Source organism: Pholis gunnellus, assembly GCF_910591455.1.
Source record: "Pholis gunnellus genome assembly, chromosome: 21".
Lineage (NCBI taxonomy): Eukaryota > Metazoa > Chordata > Actinopteri > Perciformes > Pholidae > Pholis > Pholis gunnellus.
The window spans coordinates 11455800-11478196 of record NC_136548.1 but is presented as its reverse complement, the minus strand read 5'-3'; the positions used below and the strand labels follow the sequence as shown (position 1 = coordinate 11478196).

General features: G+C 40.2%; 1 protein-coding gene across 1 annotated transcript in view; it reads left to right on the top strand.

Annotated features, from left to right (window-relative positions):
- Positions 1-3988: 3988 nt before the first annotated feature.
- dnmbp (dynamin binding protein) overlaps positions 3989-22397 on the top strand; it is a 46701-nt gene continuing 28292 nt past the window's right edge. The window contains exons 1-3 of the mRNA XM_079182521.1: positions 3989-4302; positions 15340-15494; positions 16420-16542. Coding sequence (XP_079038647.1) covers positions 15350-15494; positions 16420-16542 — 268 coding nt within the window. The 5' untranslated portion in view covers positions 3989-4302; positions 15340-15349. The remainder of the gene's footprint in view (positions 4303-15339; positions 15495-16419; positions 16543-22397) is intronic.

Below are 22397 nucleotides of genomic sequence, written 5' to 3'. Positions count from 1 at the left end.
TTTGAGCTATCTCGGGGAAAAAAATATTCTGCTTCTGTCTAACCAAACAAACGTCTGCTTCTGAATCCTTTCCAGTATTCTGTTAAGATTATTATTTGTCATATTGATCAACTAGCAATGTTTTCATCCACTGTGCATCATCACTACTGTCTAATGAATAACTGAAGGTGCAGACCATATTTTCAATTGTCTGCTGAGCCGATTCCATCATCCAAGGATCGGGGAAAACAAACAGGAAAGCACTGTTTCCTGGTGGTGCAGTCCTAGAACTTATTCTAAGCACACTCCACGTGCACTGCTGATCATTGCATGATACAGAACAAGACATGTGATCTATAGCTCCCTGGAGGTGGCAGCAAACATCTGTTAGATAAATGCACAGTAACATAAACGGACATATTTGTCCTTATCGGTGCTTTGGTTTGGTTTCATAGATGTGTTTTTCTGTTGTATGAATGTGTTCAAATCCAAGGCTAGTACATCCTTATTTGGAAAGTGTGCTATTTGAATTATTTGTACTTTTAATTTGACAGGAAGTACATGTGAACCATGTATTTTCACAGTATGGTTCCTCATCCAGAGAATAATCCTCCAGGCCCTCAACAAACTGGACCCTTTAACAACGGATCTCTCAACTTGTTTTTCATGTGCCATTCACAAACACTACAGAATACAACAATAGCCTCTCGCTGACGAACAGGAAAGAGGAAAAGCGCACTTCACCGGGCACTCTGTGAATTTATGACAGTGAGCTTCCCTGAATCCAAACATGGACTCACACTAATAACGAAATGTGAAATTCTCATTCTGAAGATGAAGTTTACAGAATTGTTGAGCCCAAACAATTAACACAACCTGCACTACCAGGCCAAATACAACTGCTCTGCTACTAATGTATTGATAACAATATATCTATTAATCTTGGAACTTTATTTTAAAACATTTCAATCTACCAGCTACATAGCTAGAGTAACATATTATATATTCAGCAACAGAAAATGATAGATTAGTGGTTTTTAAATGACTAAAAGTCAAGCAGAGTAACAGTCAGAGGAGCCATTGTCAACATGAAAACCAAAATCTGACGTTAGTCATGTGGCATCAAACCCACTGTCGTGAGAAAACTGAGTAACGATCACAAGTGATTAACTTACTGACATCAGCTCGACTATAAGTCCAGTAACTACAATAAAGGAGTACAATAACTTTCATTTTCTGCCTACTCCAACACGTCGTCACAGCTAATGTTTCTCAGAGCAGGCACAATAGGACGATTGTACGACAGTCAATGTATTCTCTGCCTACAGAGCATTATAGCGACGATCAACTGGCAGCAAATATTGAAAGACAACAACAGACCCACTGGCCCTGAATGAAAGTGACCACTGTGAGAGAAGACAAAGCCAGCATTTCATACACACACACACTGATCTGGAGGGTTCTCAGTGGCAGTATGTGTGTGTGTGTGTGTGTGTGTGGGCTCAATATAGTATTTGTGTATGTGGCGTCAATGAAGCCCACCAGTGGTCCCACAGTGCCAGACATCTCCGACTTATCGGAAGTTACAGAACAAGCACTCTGGAAATGAATCATCCAGAAAATGCCTGAATCTGTAAACATCATCATTTTCTGTTGTGCTGGAAAATTTGGCAGTTTGGAGATAAATGGTTTTCATTGGACAGTGACAATACAATGACATAGAGGAAAGTGTAATGGCATTATGGTAAAGCAAGTTAGGGCTCCATGTATATATGTGTACAATACTGCCATATTTTTTTTAGTCAGACATACAAGGAAAACATACCATAATATTGGTAATATTATTTTTTTTTTTACAATACTTGTCACATGTACGTCTACATACTGTGTATACTTACAATCATACACACAAGCTCTTGCAACGACATGTCAGTGCACACAAAGTCATGTACAGTACATGCAAACAATCCATTTCAGTTGTTCTGTGTCTCTGATCCTGAATCTGTTTTATTCATTTGTTTGTTTAATTTATTGAACCCGAATTCAAAAGCCTGACCAAAAAAGATTCCATACATCTGTTGCATTGCTTCTCCCTATGATAATATATATCTGTATTATCTCTATTAAATAAACCAACAAATCAATAAAGAATAGATACTGATATTAGCAATTATTGGTAAGCAATACAGAACAAGCAAATATTAGTTGATATAATCTCCAGGACATTCTAAACAGATCATAATATTGTTGCATTAGGAGCTTTACTGGAGCAATGTTGGAACGTGAGGGTTTGATGAGATGACTCTCCATCAGTAACTTCAATTCTTTCAGGTTTTGTGTTGAAAAAGTTATAGGACAGTAAAACCACAAGGTTAACACATGAAAAAAAGCTTGATATGTTATAAAAATGTGCAGTTTTACATAAACTTAACATGAACTCCCTCAGACAGTATCAATATTCAGGCTTAAAGTCATTTCTGAAAGTTGATACCTGCAGTATTTTTTGTTGTGTCAGATTTCAACCATGCATGACACCATGTGTGCAGTATTGCGATGAAGCTAATCTGTATATACACTATGTCCATGTGCACAGCAGAGCATGAAGGTACAGTATGTTTGTGACTGAGCCTGTCTTCATCTGACCTTTCCTGTATCTGTTCCTTTTCCGTGCCAACACTTGAAGGCAAAAGCATCCAACTGACGTTGTTTCCTGCTATTGTTCTGCACATGCAAGAACAGATATGAGGAAGCTGTCATTACTGCAGACGCAGCAAAAAAAACAACAAAAAAAACAACTAGATGGAGTGAATCATGCCGCAAGACATCTGTGGCCATGGCTGAGAAAATGTGCAATCCTGCATGCAATGACTGTGATTATATCGCTCTAAAAAAAAAGGGTTTCATTGTCTTGATGATTCCAAATGAAAGAGCTGCAGTTTGAGATGGAAGACACAAAACAGAACACTGGTTACACCTTCTTGCTGAGTGTCAGAAATGTTGAAGCTTGGACTGATCTGCATGCTGAGTTTGGTCTGGGTGGAGCGGACAGTCCAAACATTTGCTGACCTGCACAGGAATGAGCTAATGAATCGAGGAAATGTTCGTGTTGATTTTGGCTCATTGTCTGCAACAAAAAGGGGTCTGCTGTTTTCTCGTCACATCAATTTCACCTGCAATAGATGACATTATTATTGAAGTTGGTTAATGTTAGAATATCATGAGTTGGTAAACTATACAACACTGGAAACATGTAAATCTGGTAAATCGCCCACTCGTCTTTATCAGGGGTTCATCAATATTTAAAGGTAAAGTACTTTTTTTTTTAACCTGCAGAGCAAGTTGGTCCTAAGTGAAAGTTAGTAGCCTACTTTAAACTTAAGTAGACATAACCTGATTAATAATGAGGGTTTGCTTTCTGAGAGGATTTATTTTTGAAGTACTCAATAAGTACACTTAATGCAAAAATACTCAACCATAAGTAAAAGCCCTGCATTCAAAGTGTCACTTTGAGTAAAAGTACAGAAGTACTATCAGCTAAATGTACTTAAAGTAGAGCTTAATTGATTGGTCTGTCAACAGAAAATTAGTCTGCAACAATCCTGTGAATGTAATAATAAATATTACATTATTTGATCAATATAAGTGATTAAAGCAGCATTTTTATGTAATAGCTGTTTAAACTTTAATTCTACTGGGAGGTTTAATCTATGATAAAGTATCAGATGTTATAGAGTGATCATGCGTGCAATACTTCCCTACAAAGTACAAGTAAATCCGATTTGTGCTTCATAGTAAAGGCTACTATTTATTTAGCTCGCTGTAGTTACTTTTACTACTGGATATTTGGCCACTAACACATGCAGTAACTGCAAAAGTTTAAGTTTAATCAAGTAAACAACAGCACACTGTTTCTTTTTTTCAGTCAGGCATTAGTGAGGCCAGCTACGGGTCTCTCTGGAAAAAGTGGGTGGCGTTGTTGTATGTAGGCATGGAGAGAAGCGCAAAGCGACCCGCCTGCGCCCGTTCCTAACGTGATGACAGCTGATTCTACCGAGACACAGCCACCGGGACCACCGGGTCACTTTCACACTGTCAACATGTTGCCCGGGCCTTGACGCTAAACAAGAGAAAGCCGTTATTTCCGGGAACAATGACTGCGCGCACAGCTCCAAACCTGTGGGAAGTGTAGCCGCTCCAAAAAAAGTTGAGTCGCGCAGAAAAAAAAAGCAACTCGGCCACCACATCATCAGGCTGAAGAAGTTGGATTTCTTCTCCGACTGGCTCGATCCCACATTTTCCACAGGACGTTCAGACTCTTTATAGGTAAGGAACAACACGACTTATCATAATGCATATTCTATAGGTCGATCATGGGATGAAGTATGAGTAGAGATGCATATTTTAATGACACAGCTTCTACAGAACATTGCCTGAGTGTAATAACGGTGCATTTTCCTCTATGATACATAATTGAAGAGTTTTGCACTGTGTTGTTTGGTGCTGACAGTGCGTAATGCGTGCTTTGAACAGGGTTTGTCCTCAGAGCATGCAGCCTTTGGTGTGAATACAGAGAGCAATGAGGCTAACTGACTAATGCCGTGAGCTGAATGAGTGAGGGCAGTGAACACAAGCGCTGCAGACCAAATAATCCCCCCCGCTGTCTGTCTGTCACCTGTGGCCGCTGCTGTCAGTTGTTCCACCATGTGAGAGCCACACACACACACACACACACACATAGTACACATCACACACACACACTGAGGGAATATTCTGGTCACACACACGCACACACACGTTTCACTGTGGTGGTCTGGTCTCAAGCACACTGATATTCAGGACTGGTTCTGCTCTTTTCTATTCTATTTTGTTGAATTCTGTCTGTTCTGTTAGATTATATTGTGCTCTATTATGTTCTGTTCTATTCTATTATCCTTTGAAATACTCTGATATGTTCTACTTTATCAAATTTTGCTCTCTTCTAATCTATTCTGTTCTGTTCTATTCTATTTTTATAATATTCTGTTTGATTCTATACTATCTTCTGTCCCATCCGATGACATGGCATTCATTGTATTGCATACTATTACAATCAGCTAGAGGTGTGTGTTCTCTGGCTTAAAGGATACAATGACCAGACGGCAATGTCTGTTTTTTTGTTTTGTTTAACTTGGCAAATGAAATAACCTGACAAAACAAAATGCTAAATTAAAGTAAAGACCCAATAAGTGTTGTTACGTAGTGTTGATTGTATTTTACAGACTGTAAAGGGTCTGCAGACGTTCAAGCTCTGACAGGAGTCTGTAGGTCTTTTGTGTCGTTGACTCAGCCACTTGGCACAAAGAGTCTGAAGCTAAATGATGTCCATTCTGTCACTTGAACTGAGTCAGCTATCCAGATTTAGTGGAACAGACTTGGAGTGTGCTGCAAAGCCGATGCACAATACGGACCGAATGTAATAATCTGCTGAAACTGACAACCACGTGATCATTTGTTTATGCATAGTAACGTAATCAAAGGCAAACGATTACATTATCAGGACGAATCTGCCAAACACACTGTTAGAAGAGCAAGAGCCAAATATGATATGTATCCTTCATTTTCCCACATGTTTGTTATATTAGCACAATACAGTATGTGCCTTTATGACAGCATTTACACACACACACACACTGGAGCTTTGGTTTTGAAATTGGAAAATAGCGACAGAACTTGCTTGAATCTCCACTGCACGCCAGTTTCTCATCATCCTCCCCGTTTGTCTTCATGTTCTGTTCCACATTCATAAACGAAGGGAGTGAATGTGTTCCTCGCCGGCAGAGATCCCACCTGCAATCTTTATGTGAAAATGAAAATGAAAGAGTCTGTAATTGTAACTATCATGTGTATTTGACCTTTTCCTTCTTCTGAGTCATAACTGACAAACCGCCTGAAGTCTGCTTCTTGAACCACGATCAGCCTCAATCAAGGGTACCTTCTTCTTTTCTGTTGTGCTGCATGTGTGTGTAGTTCAGAGTCAGGTATTTGGATGCACTACACTGAATTATTCAACACTTGTATCAGGTTCCTCTATCACTACTTGGTGACAAAGAAACCTGAGATGTTTGTGTCAGTTTGCGTGTGTGACATGACACAAACATTATGCAGTAACTCCCCAATAAATCCTTTGTAAACGTGTCATCGTGCTTATTGTAACAGCAGCGTGGGGAATCACTGTGATGTGATGATCACTGCAACCAACCCAAGGCATAACAGTAGAACAGGATATCAAACAGAGCAAAATAGCACTTTTAAAAATATCTTGACGACGCATGGGACAAACGGGAACATTACAAAAGTGATGTAACACTCAGTCACTCTAGAGAGAAGGCATTTCTCAGACATTAAACGGGGACATTCCTCACGTTCTTTGCTGGCGGCGCAGTATTAGCTTGGCTGAAAAGGCATGAAAATGAATTTGATTGGAACTGAATGTGAAAAGTTAGGACCAGTTTAGTGCCAGTATGAGCAGAGGCTGCAGAGAAAAGGGTGACGCCTAAACATTGCTCATTAGACATCATAAAAATATATCTCAGCACAGTGAGGCTGAGCTGAAATGTGGACTGACGTTAATTATATGGTTGAGGTTATTAATGAGAATGGAGAAGAGTGCTTGGTCTTTTTTTTTTTTTTGAATGAGCTGAGGCCCAACCGAAATCGTTTACATAGACAAAATAGTTGTGTTTCAGACTGAGGCAATAAGCCGTGAAGACAGACGTCATGCTTGCAAGAAGACAGACTAAACAAGAGCAGCTCTTCATCAAGGCTCAGTATTCTGCTAGCTGCCACTGTCATGAGTAGCATGGTGCTGCATGAATTACTGAAATAAGTAGCATGCATTTGTTTTGATCGACATAAAAGGCTTATAAATGCCTCAGCTAATGATCCTTTGGCCGCCATATGTAGTTGATATTTCGCAACGTACATAAAGATACTTTGAAGATTACTTGTGAGGGACTTGAAACTTGAAGCTGGACTTTGCTCTTGCAATCATCCTACAAATTAAAGTGAGTGTCTAATCTAACAATTAAGACGTATATTAGTTTTATGATCTTGTGAAAATGTAATTGTTGTAATATTTAGGATGTGCTGCATCTCTGTGGAAAGCAGTTAAGACACTAGTTTTATGGACCATAGAGACTTCTGTTGTAACTTTACACCCTAATAAGCTTTATTTAATCATCTACAGTTATTTCTGACACAGAGCGATTCATGTTTGTGTTCTCATGGTTTGATTGTTGCTTACGTGACCATTTCAAGATGGATTTTACCGGCACTGCAGTGTTTTGGGAAGAATTCATATGGAGCTGGTATTTCAGTCCTCTACGTCAGTTATTCCAGTCCCAGTGAGCTGTCCCTAGAGTTGAAAACTCATCAAACCCGCCTAAGTTTTGCCATCTTGGCAGTCTCTCTTTTCGATGTCCTCAATCCACCCAAATGTTTGGGGAGGAAAATGGGAGAATTTAGTGTTTGGGTGGATTTCACCCTCCGTGAATTGATCGTGTTTCTGCAGGCAGGGAGAGATGACTTAAGTAAGAGCTCACATGCAAACTATTAGGGCTCAGCCATGTTTTAAAGGAGCGGCATATCCTCGGGCACCTCGAGGGTTCTCTCAGGGAAAACCCTCCGCTGTCCAAACAGATCCGTGTATCCTTGACAACGCAGTCTCTGCCCTCTGAGCTCAGACATCTGAGCCGTCCTCCTCGCTGTGGAAATGTTTATGCAAAAGAGTGTTTCCACCCAGTGTGTGTGTGTGTGTGTGTGTGTATATGTGCGAGGGTCATTAATATTCAACACGTGCAGGCTTGAGAAAGGAATGGAGGAACAAATATGTGAGAGAAAAGAAGCGAAGGAAAGGAAGAAAAAGGATGCAATGGAGTCTGAATAATGAGCACATTCCACTAAAGGGATGCCGGTTTGCTCACCAAACTGCAGATATTCCACTTGAATGAAAATGTTCAGACGAAGGTGGACTTAGAGCTGAGGATGAGCCAAAAAGCGTGTTTCCAGTCTTTTTCCAAGGACCCACCCAGGGTTTTCCCCTACATTCATCTAACAGCAGTAACTCATCTTGCAATGCCGTCTCTACCGTTAAGAGACGTTACAGACAGTATTTCAACTCGTATAAATAAGGCAGTAAGCAGAATAAAAACACATTTTGCTGCTTTTAAAACAACGTTTTTGTCCTGACGAGACGCAAACAATACGGGACGGCTGTAGGAGTACAGATGTCAGAAGTACAGATGTGAACAGATTCATGTTTACTGACTTTTTGATGTAGCTGCAATCAGGGAAGGATTTCTGTCTCAAGGTGGACAACACTGAGAGGAAATGTCCGTTTGTGAGTAAAGGACAATATTGTTCCGATGCATTTGCAAACGTCAGCCTAACCACAGAAGACAGCTTTCTGTTTAGGCTATTTTAAAAAAAAGGAACAGGCCTTACTGTCTCTTTATGTAAACAATTGTGTCAAAAAACGTTTTTTTTTTTCCACTACAGGGATTGTTTGTATTGAAATGCAGAGCTGGACCTTTAACGTACAGTACTGTATGTCTGCGTGCTCTTTCATCTCAGTGTGTGTGTTTACTGGTTGAATGTTTGAGCGGGATGAGACGGCTTCGCCAAATATTTCAACAGAGTTTGGCATCTTTAGGCCTCTGTCTCAGCTTGCCAGATGTGTTCATTTCATCCAGCTGGCTGAGGCCACGTAGTGCTGCCTCATCTGGTTGAAATGCACTTTAAAGCCAGACTGCTCTCTGCACTGTCCTGCTTTTTACTTGTTGTTTAGAACAATAACTGTGTAGAGCACACTGTGGAGACATACATTTAGTAAACGATTAATAGTCACTTATGTGATAGTAAACTGAATATCTTTGGGTTGTTTGTCAGACAAAATGAGCAACCTTGAGCTTTGAGACATTTTTAAGACATTTTATCGTCCAAACATATAATCCATAATGCACATTCAGCCCTCGTATAAGGACTCGACCACCAAGCACTACAAATGCCTCAAACTGAATATTTTCATATGGGTTTATGTGCGTGTGTGTGTGTGTGTGTACTGTTTAACACATTATTTAGCAGTCACACAGCATAAAGTTTTATGTTGGTTCAGATCTCAACCATTTCAACAAATTATGACACGTATTCATTCCTGCTGTGGTTCCTCGCGTTTTAATTGCAATGGAATAAAAATAATGATATCCAAATTGGCTATGTCTTTATGTGACAGGGGGTGTGTGAGCCACTGGCTCTACAAACAGATGGCTAGAAAACCACATGACCTGTGTTGACAACTGTCAGCCACACAGAGCCCCCCCCCCCCCCCCCCCCCCCCCCCCCCCCCCACACACACACACACACACACACACACACACACACATCACATGTGCTGAAAGACTAGACGGCCAAAAGAAAAGCAACAGATGTCCCACAGTTTTTAATATCCAGAACCGTCCACTGGCTGGTCACCTGTTTTGGCGATGTTGTTTCGAGGTGAATGCGTTTTAGTGGGCTCAGCACTCTGGACGGGAGGACTACACTTCTGCACAGTAAACAATCAGTATCAAAAGACATCAGCTGTCACCCAGCCCACTCCAGAGGCTTCTACCAGTCTCTGTGTGTGTGTGTGTGTGTGTGTGTGTGTGTGCTGACACCCACGTGCCAGTGTGCCACTCCAGTGTATCTGAATAGGATGAATGGCACATTGGTCGTGCATCAGTGTGAGCCTCGTCCTGGCAGGCAGACAGATAATGAGGCAGCGGTTTCATTGTTGCTATCAGATGACCCGGTTCAATAGAAGGTACAGGCAGTCAGCAGATCCCACTTCCTCCACTCTGTGCTCACAGTCAACACAGTGTTTCAGCACACACACCCTGCTGTACCTGTAAGGACAGGACAACCGGAGATGCCTGGCAGCAAATTTCAAGGAGGAGCCGTTTGAACCTACATACAGTAATAACAAGAAGGGGCACATTTAATGGGTTCTTCCATTTAATGGTCTTTGCTACAACCTTCCACAAAGTTTCATGAAAATCACGCCCGTTTTTTTCTGTAATCCTGCTGACAAACAGACAAACAAACCAAACTTAAAAGTTAACCTCCTTGGCGAAGCTAACAAAGTTGAGGTCCCACAGTCAACATTAGTGGAACAAAACCATTTTGGGTAAGCTTAAATAGAGCAGATGCTGTTAAACAGAGAGCACGTTCACCGGAAAGCAGCCGACAATTTATTTTCGTGGTTTCGCCACAGCTGATTAAATTTGAAAGTGGCGGTTGTAATTATATCCTATCAAAGTTTTTATTTTGTCACATGCAACAGCTTTTTAAGACACTGTTGCACTCTTTTTAAAATGCATTTTTAATATCGAAATGGTAAATAGTTTAGCCCCCAATGAGTGGTCTAGTATAGCGTACTGTGATGTCTTTCTCTTCAGATTATCTTTATGAATGAATAATGTGTGATATGTTTGATGTAGATTGGTTTGCATAATCACTTTGCGTTAATTAGGATGAAAAGACATTGAGACAACATGGAAACCGTTCTCACTACAACTCATTTAAAACGTGAGCACCACTACTACTACTGCAGACCCTCCATCACATGCTTATCCTTGTATATATATACTGATCAGTTATGTTGGGAAACACACAAATGCGCAGGCATAGGTTTAGTGGAGGGTGATGATGGTTGCAGGGCCATGTCTCAGGTCAGACAGTTGGTGCTTTGTCCCACTATCAGCTGTTATGTATGTGTGTGTGTGTGTGTGTGTGTGTATATATATATATATACAGTGTGTGTGTGTGTGTCACACAACTGTTGACTTGGCTGTCTGTCGTAATCCCGTTACTTTCTCCAGGAAGGTGCCAAGTGGCCCACTAGTCCCAGTCACACTGTCTCATTCACCTTCTCCATCTAAAAACAACCCGCACTGTTCCTGTATTATGTCATCGGTGTTGTTGAAGTTGGAGAAGACTTACATTTTTGTCTTAAGTTCTTCATTTAGATGACTGATAAACACCATTTAAAGATGCAGAGTGCTGTCTTGTGTTTTTATCTCCTGTTAAAATCGTTTTTCTGTTGTCATGATCAGAGTCCCACTGCTTATCAAGACCTCATAAACCCTAGTGGAAGAGACACACCTGTTTAATACTTGTTAGGAAGTCTTGTTTCACTGTGTGAAATGCCCCTTGTACTTTTCCAACACGTGTCCTGCAGTAAGCAATGCCTTCCATTGACGGAAGGGCAGTAATCTGATCTGGTACGCTAGCAACCATAGAGTGTATAGAATATGTACGTAGCCTCTGTGACGCCACCCATGGGTATCTGAAAAGCCGTAAAGCTCAAAGCGGGTGGCTCCAGACGTCTCAATCTTGGCCGTGACGACACATCCTCACTCTTCGGCTAATCCATAAAAATGGATTAGGGTGAGAGGTGGATTGTGGGTGGAGCTGAGGCGGCCTAGGTGAAAAAGGCAACAGAGCAGACAGCATGCGTCTAGTGACCTGAGACGGCTCTTATCGATTAGTTGACATAATCATTATGCGTGTTAGTCGACTAAGAGTTTCTTGAGTGAGGACAGCCCTTCTACCGACGTGGTTGAAACATTTCCTCCAGACTTGCCTGCTACTCCTGATGTGATCCGGTTTTTCCCTCTTTTTTAAATTTTTTTAAATCCAACAAAATGGTTCTCAGCTGGTGCTGGTGTGAGTCAGCATGAGCCACTCGCACACTGAAACGTGCACAGTATGCTCTTACAATGAGAGGTAGATGAAGAGAGTTATTTGCGTACTTTTTTTGTACTTAAAATGTATTATTTGGATTCAAGAACGGCATAATTCTGGCATAAATCTGGAGTGTTTTCACGATTGTTTTGTGTTACACATTGGCGAGATGATCCCTGATTAATGCTTGCTGCTACTTAATTGAATTTGTGCAGTGGAAATGTGTAATTGACTTACAAAGAGAATAATGAACCAGACTTGGCTGATAGAAATGAAAACTAATCACACTTGTCCTTATTTAAATCGGTCAAGACATGTCTGAAGTAGAGCTAGGCTTTCTAGTGATGTTCAGACATTGAACTAGAGTTCATCAAGGAGTTTTGTTATGCGTTACCACTGTTTTGTTATGTGATATCATGTTGAACCGCAACATTGTGCCATGCTGGTCCAAAAGGCAGCAGTGCGGCTAAATGTCACATTTTATTGATGCCAAACACGTAGCAAAATAATGAATGAATGAATGAAACCGTTATTGGGTCATTTTCTTTGCACATATAGCATAAAAGAATAGCAAGACAACGTCAAAAAACATTTATGACAGTACATAATATAACATCATAAAAATTTGAGAGTTCAGGCCATGTCTTCAAAGCTTGTTAAGCAACTGAATTCTGCTTGGGACAAAGGATATGATGCCTCTTTTAGTCCGCATCCTGGACAAACCATACCTGCGATTAAGTTAATATTCAGTCCTTAAAGGATGCAGTGAAATTGTTATAATATTACGAGCTAATTTTATGGCGTACTGGTCTGTCATGCTAGTTATACTGCACATTGGTTCCCTTGTTATTTACCTCCCAGTTTAACAACCCTGTCCAATATAGCATTATATTAGCAAATGACACCAATATTTAGTATTTGCATAACATAACATGAGTCTACAGCCATGCTAGCAGCTCTGCCAGGCTGTTTACTGTGATGCTTTGAGCTAAATGCTGATGCAGCATTTACACTTGTTATCTCACTATATGAAACTGAATCATGTTCGTATCTGCTTTTTGGCAATAAATGCGATCACAATTCAATTGATTTATGGCGAGAACTAGATTCATTTAGCACTAAAAAGGCATTTGCTTTGTCAAACTTTTAAAAGTTACGAGCTTATTTTACGTGTCAGCTGTTCTGTGTAAAATGTTAACCCAACCATGTTCCAACGACTATGTGTGACCACGTTATCGCTGTAAAAACGAAACAGTGTTTCCATCACGCCGCCGGGTGTAAAAGTCAGCGAGCACAGGGGCCACTGACACACCGACAGACCCATAAATACCACTAAGGAGCTTGTCTGGCTGGATGCAGATCTCAGGATTAACTTGAAGAAAGCTGCAGCGGCCCAGCGGCTCGGAGACTGCAGTCGGGTGTGGAAAGAAGTTTGGTGGCACTGTTGTATCAGCAAATGACCGTAGGCTTAGATTACTTTCGAGATACTGTATATTTCAGCTTACTATTACTTACAGTAATTTACTGTAATTTTACAATAAAAAAGGTGTTTCAAGTGTTCAACCATCGCTGTTTTAAAAACAACATACTGTTTCCTTTCATGTTGGTCTGTGATTGGCTGGTCACATTGCCACAAGACACACGTCTCCATTTTCAACGCTGTAAAAACTTGGAAGTGGTTGTGGTTTGTGACGCGTTTCTGCTACGAATGTCCCGTTGTATGGTGTGACTTTCTGTCATGCTCTTTTTTTTTTTTTATTCATGGCACGACACATTTTCTGGCTGTACCCGAAACACTGAGAAGAAATCCTCTGCTTGTGTGAGCAACCTTCTTTTATTTGTGAATGGCTCGTCAAAAGGAGAACCACAGTCAGTCTTAACGTGACGTCTCTCAGAGGGAGATGAGTTATCTTTATTTACTTATTGCCTGCAAAACACACAAGTTCAGGCATCTCTGTGAAGACCTTCATCTTTCTAAAATGGTTTACAGGAACCTGTGTCGTAAACTTGGACACAACGGATAAGGCTGTGAGTTATTGGGAAATTTATTATCACTCACTGTTTCATGAAAGCCATCCTTCAAAGACGGGTGATATGTGATTCACCTGTGTGCATCCCAGGACATGTTACATCTGCCATGGTGTCCGACAGGCAGCCATTGTTTCATTTGAACTCAGGAAATGCAGAAAGATGATTTAATGAGTCAGTATGCCTCATGTTGTTCACCCTGCTCTTTCTTAAAGAGAAAGGACATTAAGTACGCCTCACATTGTATATATTTTTTTGTATTGATGAATAGCATAACCTACAAATGAACAAAGAACAACATGGCTTCTGTTCCATTTAATACATGCATGTACCGCCTGTTTGTGCTCATTGCCTGCTGTGTTTTTCAGCCTCTACTTGCACACGTCCCTCTGACTTGCATTAGTTACTGCCTTGTCTTGGGTGTCACTGTGGCTTTAACACCATGTGGTGTTGATTCCACAACCTACTTCCTCGAACTGTGAGCACCAACTGCTTAACCTTCACTGAGGAACCTACATATACACACACACACACACACACACTATTTATTTGTTCTGTGAACGCTGGTCATCTGCCCCCTCTATCTACCTTCGCAGCCACATGAAGGATAACCTGAGCCGTGGCACTGAACTGGACTAGAGTCCTGTTCCTCCCCCCATCGGCTCCGTCGACCAACTAAACAGAGGCTCCATTGACTTGGGCAAACTGCAGCCCTCTTCTCCCATTTCCTGTCTCTTTCAGCGTGTCCATCCCCACCTGTGGTTAGCCTGTCTACAGATAATGATACATAAGAGCTAGTAGAATACTTATTAAATGCACATTTTGTGTTGTTTTGTACGCGTTCACTCATTTTGCTGCAAATTGAAGTAGGCAGCACACCTAAACATACTTTTACTCTATATGCACATTTTTAGGGAATTTAATCATAATTGGATGACCTGAATGCTCCTTTAAGAAGAGCAGTTGGTAAATGTTATTGTATTCCACTGAATTGGATTTGAACCCCTCATTGTACTGCAGGAAACACGTTTAAATGAAGTCCTTAATCTCAAAATAAAGCTAAGATCAGTAGCCGAAACTGGGTATAATTTATTCAGGTGGCGCATTCATTTCATTTAACCAAAAATATATCTAGTGTTAAGTATTGCTTCTACCAGTCACCCAGAATACACAGACGCGTAGTTAGTGTACATTTGAACCCTCATGAGGAAGCAGAGAAACAGGAGAAGGACAGAAGAGTGATGAGGAATGTCTTAAGTACAGCTTCTTTTGCTTATCGGTCTCCTTTTTTATTGCAGGTTTCTCACGCCCTCACTCCCCCTTTCATTTGCGGTTGTTTCACAAAAGCTCACTCTCCGTGAGGCATTTGTTGATTTGTATGGCGAGGATTTTGAATAGCACCAGTGTGCCTCGGTTAGAAAACGGAGACACATTCCCTCATGGGAAAGACTTCTGCATCTTGTTGTTAATCCTAACTTTTTTTTTACTTGTCTCCAGGATTTCATGTATTTTTGATATAACACAGCTTTGGTATGATCTGTTCATCTCTTCTTTTTTTTATCATCTCAACAGGTTATGAGTAATGGAAGCAGGATCGGTGGTGCGTGCCGTCTTTGAGTTTCTCCCCAGCGTCTCCGAGGAGCTGCCGCTCTTCACCGGCGATGTCATCGAGGTGCTCGGTGTCGTGGATGAGTTCTGGTTGCTTGGCAGCAAAGATGGCGTCACAGGTAAGGCGTCAGGTGTTATTGTTTTACTGTAAATAGATTTTTGTGGTTGAATATCTCTATTAAGGAGTTGCAGTTTGTTTACCACAAAGAAATGTAGCAACAAGACATATGGGAAACTTATTGTTTTTTAAATTTGTGTGAGCAAAGCAATGCTTTCTAATACTAGTTTGACACGGCCTGGTTTACTTCCTCTCTGAGTTTTGTAATGCATTACACAATACATACATGAATGGCCACTTGGGATTACAAGTGAAACATTCCTGCCCTTGATCAGGTCTAATAATTGAGAATAATCAATGAAAACTACTCTGAAATGTGAGGAATTAATTAAGTATACTTTCAAAATTCATAAATAAGTTCTTACACATTAAAAAGTGTTTGTTTCACTGACCGCTTGATGTTTGATCGTACAATTTGCAGAGGAAACACAGTGCATTCTGGGTAAGACGAGAAGTGTGCATCATTGCTTCCTGGCTTTCTCTGCCTTTTGGTTTTCCAAGAGGCACTTAAGATGAGAAAGGGGAATCCCTCAGAGGAGAAGAAACACACGTGGAAAACACAGATGATATCAATACATTTATGGAAGGACTTTCCTGGAAAGACCAAAACTGGAAACTAAAGGAGAACAGTTTATAACCTGTTCAGACGATCTTCTTGCTGATAAGATTTGAGGATTGCAGTACTAAACAATACCTGAATTTGTCCCTGTACTGTTACGAAATTATGAAATTAGGATGAAGATACTACATCCAGTTAACAATGTATATCTCTTGTATGAACACGAGACACATCTGGATTCAGTCTTGTTGTCATTGTCTTGAGGAGACAGAGGTGTCAGGCACATGTTGGAGATGTTTTTCATTGTGTTCACTGTAGTCATCAGATTGTGTTCGTCCCTCTGTGTCCCGTCCCGTCCCGTCTTCAGGTCAGTTTCCCAGCACCTTCGTGGAAGAGGTTACCATCCCCAGCACCAAGCCTGGAGACAGACTCTTTGTGTGCACCAATGATTTCAGCTCAGCCGAGCCGGGCAACTTGTCCCTGAAGAGAGGTACGGACATCCTGCATGCAGGCAATCATGACTTACAGAATAAAGATTATAAAGTATGAACCACTCCTCGTCTTTATGAGTCTAAGTCATAAAATAGAAAGACTTTCATCAGAGCACACATGGGCTTTGTTATCTGTTAATCGTTTTGCACAGGATACTGTCTGTAACACAACTTTGTTCTAAATACTGTTTCTGTTCAATTCTAACGGGTCGTGTTTTCTCACATAGCTTAACGCTACTTGTTGATGTCGCTGTGCTCAGGTAAATTGTTTGTTTTGTGTTGTAGTGTAGTTGTGTTGGACATTGTGACCTTGTCTCCACTGACACAAACTGGGACCCACACACACTTAATGTTGCCAGATATAAAAAATCAAACTAAGTTTTTATATTAATAACTGTACAACAGAATTATTGACTCTAAAAACTTAATTATTTATACAAATCATGCCCTGATTAAAGGGATCATAGTGAATGGAGACAAGACGCTGATTTCCCATGATGGCTTCCTCCTAGAAAGGGAATCTCAGTTTAAGAACATTCATTTTAAATATACATAATCAACTCTAACTCTAAACCTCGTTTTTTGTTTTGTGAAGTCTTTCTTGACTGAAAGGGTTCAGAAATGGAGTAATCTTATTCAGATAAAGAAAGATGTCTTTTTAAAAGCAAGATTTGTTTTTCCGTCTCCATTCCTGAGCATTTTACATGTTTTTTTAACAGTAATTTAGAACCTGAACTCTAAGTAAATCAGTTACAATAAATCTTAAATTGTCAGTTTTACAGTTCTGTTACAGCCCTCTACATCTATTTGAGCCTGCTGCTGTTTAAATGTGTCATTCAAAAGACCTACAGTCTGGGATGATAGACATTTCTCTGCAAATTCATTTAAAACTTAATAATGTTGTCCTGTTCTCTTGAGCAAAACACAAAGAACTCTCTGGTGGTTAAAGATGTACGATATGATAAAACCTTGGTGGATTTCCCATTACAACAGCACCACATAATGACTCAATAAACTCTCAACACACAACGTCTCCAGAACTCCCCACTAGATGTCCCCAAATACCAAACTAAAACCTAGTAGACTGGCTTCTCTTTTTACATTCCTGAATTCTCTCCTATGATTACATTACTTGTTTCTGATTTTTGTCTTTCAACAAAAACCTCATGCATGCAACCCTGATGTTTGCAAAGTTCCTTTACATCGGTAACACCTTTCATTGATGTCTTGTCATGTCATTAGTTGTAGTTGAAGCGTTAGGAATTGACTTGTTCATTAAAAGCATGTTTTAGTGTCCTATTATCATACATACATATTTTATTTTGGTTTAACCTGTGAACAAATTAACTCAACAACATCATAATAACACTTCCTGGATCATAGGAAAAATAGGAAACAGTTTTTACTGGCCATCTGAGAGTTTAAATGTTCATTTCCAGTATGATTTTCCGTGGTCTTTATTGGCTGTGTTCCAGTTTTGGTCCCAGACACAATGGGAGGTGGAGCCGCAGGTCTTTGGAATGTAACCCCCATGACTTCTGGCTGACCGGTGTTGAGGCTGAAACTGGTGGAGGAAGCGCAAGGCCGCTGCTGTGTTTACTTCTTTCTGCGCAGGCGCATCATAAAGTAACTCGATCCGGTCCAAATTCAAAACAGTATTTAATTAAACAATGACGACTGTAAACTGATGATGACAATTACAATCTATAATACACTATCGATAGTATGCATCTCGAGAGCAGAGACCACGTGCAACTCCCCTCACAGGCCCGACCAAGTCGGATCCTGCAAAGCGAACTACCATGGCCCGGCGCACGTCCTCGCAAACAGTCCTTTTATGTCCTTTGATGGTCGGAAAGTGTCCGAAATCTGTCGTAAAACACAAAGGCCGTCTTCTGGGGTCAGTGATTGGCTTCCAATCGCTCTGACGCCTCCTTCATCGATCCACTGCTCATCTCAATGGCTAGACCCCTTGTGACATCACCTCTGACATCACCTCTGACCTGGGACCGCATGGTCTTACCCAGGAGTGCTCTCTGTTTTATGGCCGTCTGCTTCCCTTCAGTTGTCTCCGGTTCTCCTCCTCCTTCCTTGGCCATTTGTCCAGCACCTCTGTGTCCCCTTTGATCTCTCTGCCTCATGGCTCAGAACCCCCATAACGATGTGACTGTACTTTGGTTCAACACTTCCAATGATTATGTTAAAAGACTCCTACAAGTAAACTTATTGCAAACATATAATATCTTCTATAAGTAAACATCCTGTAAACCTATATTACATTCCATAAGTAAATATATTGTGACTCTTAACATAATTTACATTCTCATCATTGTGACAATTTCATTCGCCACTAGGGGTGCTATAAATTCTACTAAATAATGCTTTTAATTCTTAAAATTCTCCACAAATCCCCCCTAATTCGCTGTTCACAGCGAATTAATCAATTCCCTGGAATAACACAATCCCTCACAATTGAACATTAAACAGTTGTATCCATCAATGCATCATCTACTCATAACTGGTTGTTGCCCTGTATATCTGTTTCAATAATTGTCAACCAATCTCTGCAGGAATCCACTTGAACATCTGCATTAACAATTCTTGAGGCTAATACATTCAAAAGCATTTCTAACAGTTCTCGTGTAGCATTTCTAAAATAAGTACAAGCTGTGTAGGGAAAAGGATCATTCTTTACACAGGTGTCATGATGTGTAAGCAGAATAGGTGTTACAATTTACATGGTAAAAACAGTAGACAACACATTGTGCCTCTAAGGCCACTTAGTTCCAGGTGTTTCATCGTCGTCCAACGGTGGTGAATTTGCTTTTCACTCGTGTCAATTTAGTCATACATCAAGATTATAACCTGCACTGTACAGTTACCAAAATAAAAGTATAAGATTCAATCTCCTTCCATGTCCTATCTCCTAAAGTCCTATCACTGAGTTAAAAGACTTGGATTTTGGTCGTATCTTGATTCAAAGGTTGCGATTTTTCATGACGTTACTAAATTCAAAATGTGGATCTATCTTTACAACAAAATCAAAAATTACAGACAAAATTCCAAAATGACATTACATTATCCCCCCTTTGCCACGCTATCTCTGCTGTAAACTAATTTAGCGTAACAATGGAAGCGATCACATGTCAATTGTCTAGGCTTATTCATTCACAATTTTATAATAATTGAATATCACACGTAAGGAATATTTTTGCAGGCACACTTAAGGCACAATTCTACAGGCATCAGCTGCAGAAATTCCTGTTCAAGAGAAACAAATCTGTTATGCATCTCTCAATCTTTATTACTGTTGTTTATCAGGATCCTTTGTGCTTTTGAAGTCAGTGTATTGAGTCTGACTTGCTGCAGGTCAGACATCACAGCATTCCTGGGCCTCGTAACAGAACATCTCCCCCTCTTACAACTCAGATTGTGTGGGAGACAGAGAAACAGAGACAGCAGCAGTACTTTTTGTCCAATAAACTCATTATAACATAACCTTTCCACTTCTCTAAGTCATACTTCCTCTAGTTCACGTAACATATGTGCTGTGCAGTGAAGTGAATCAGCCTGCATGTGACATTCCAAACATCTATACCTTAATAGTTAACGTGACTTGTCTTAACTTTCCAAATCCTTCAATTTCATTCGAATACATGCGCTATGTGGATATGAGTGTTGTTTGTCTAGTTTCTAATGCGTGTATTAAATGTACGAGTTTGTTATTTAAGAATCTAAAGTTAACTCACCCTCTTTGTTGTATTGTGTGCATCACCATCACTAGGGGTCCACTCCGCTTGCCTGCTGCACCCCCCCAGTCTGATTGCTGATTGTCGATCCTTTCACCCACTCCTTGTTCATGGAGGATGAGCAGCCTCTTCTTTGATGTTCAAGCTGCCACTTTTATGGCACCCAAAGGCTTCAGTTGGTGTGTGTCAAAGTCTCAAAGTCTCTGCCCCCCCTTTCAGCTTCCTCTCATGGCCTGATACCTTATCAGCTGGGCATCCTTGCATCTGTGCTGCTGAAACTTCTCTGTCCATGTCACACAATTCTCCTGTATGATGTTTTCCAGGCTCATGGATGGCGGAAAGTCTTCGGTCAGGGCTGACACTGTAGATCTTGAATGAGTCTCGTTCATCTTCTTCATCCTCGGCATGTTGAGTGGTGTCGTCCATGTTGTTTGTGGGTGAGGAGCATACGGCAGCGAAGTGGAATCCCAGATCAGGATTCACTCGACCATGTACCTCGACTAAAAAACAAACAAAACAAAAAACTACCCAAAGTTCAGCAGTAAAAGTTAGAATACATCACTAATCTGTAGTTGGCTACAATGTTGAGATCAAATTTAAAAATGACAATCCAATTCTTAGATTTCTCTCTCTGTGTGTGTGTGTGTGTGTGTGTGTGTGTGTGTGTGTGTGTGTGTGTGTGTGTGTGTGTGTGTGTGTGTGTGTGTGTGTGTGTGTGTGTGTGTGTGTGTGTGTGTGTGTGTGTGTGTGTGTGTGTGTGTGTGTGTGTGTGTGTGTGTGTGTGTGTGTGTGTGTGTGTGTGTGTCTCACCACTGCATTCGTCTCTCTCCACCTCTGCTTTAACGGTTTACATTTCTTTCTTTCCCTCTTGGACATCAATATATTTGTATTTGCTTCACCTTTTTCTCTGCTCCAAGCACACTCAAAGTTGATCACAATTTTCCTTAGGCAAAAACTGCCTTTTCAAGGAACCCCAATTTGCTTCCCTCCCAATTATTTGATTATCGAAACATTATTATGAATATTACCAAAAATATTCTATGTCCCGATTCAGTGCACTTTTAAATCCCAATTTTACTCAAAAAACATACAAACAAAACAAAACAAAACCCCAAAATGAACAAAACCCAAAACAAACAAACCAATTTTTTATCAGAGTCAATTTTCCAAATTTCAGTATCTCAAAGAAATCTGATTTCTGGCTTTAAATTAATTAAGCACCCCCCTTGGTACTCCTAAGTCAACTTGGCTATAAAATGAGCCTCTCGCCGAAGTTGATGTAAACATTATGCAGGCTAGGAGCGTTCAATAAACTCTCTACTCCGTCTACCCTCGAATCTCTATTCTGACTGTAGCCCTGACTGAGTGAAAGATTAAGTATCTTTCTATTTTTCATTACAATTAAAAATCGTAAAATTAAAAATTATGAAAATTAAAATTCTGAATTAAAATATAAAATAAAAAATTACAACTGCTGGAATCAAAGTCTAAATCAACTATGCAAGTTAAAATATGAATCAAAGTTAACAATTGTAGAATAAAATTGAATTAAAACTGAAAGTCAAAATATTGGATTAAAGCTAAACGTACCATCTGAAGTTAAATTATTGAATTGAAACTAATTACCAATCGAACAAGTACATGTAAAATTATCTACGGTAGTCTAAAATGCTGTGTTGATGCTAAGCAACAATTGAAGTCACTATGCAAGTTAAAAGATTATAGAGTCAAAAACAATGAATGCTACAAGTTTGTCATCAAAAACTTACTTTTGTAATCGATCTACCAATCTACTGGGTGGCGTATTGTAGTTAACTATTTTGCAGTTCTAAACAGATTTCATCTCTAGGTTTTCTGGGTAATGGAGTTTTCTGTAATCATCATGCAATTACTCATCCAAACCGCTAGTTGTGCAGAGTTCTCTTCTTCTTCTATGGTTTTTCAACCGGATGTGACCGGAAACAGCTTGTAGCTAATGCTAGCAGCTACCTCGCTTCGTCTTCTAACGAAACAAGCTAAGCTAACTGGCGAAAACGTTACACAAAGCACCATAGTTTGAACTCAATAACGTGCCGAATTCACACACTATATTTCTGCTAGACCGT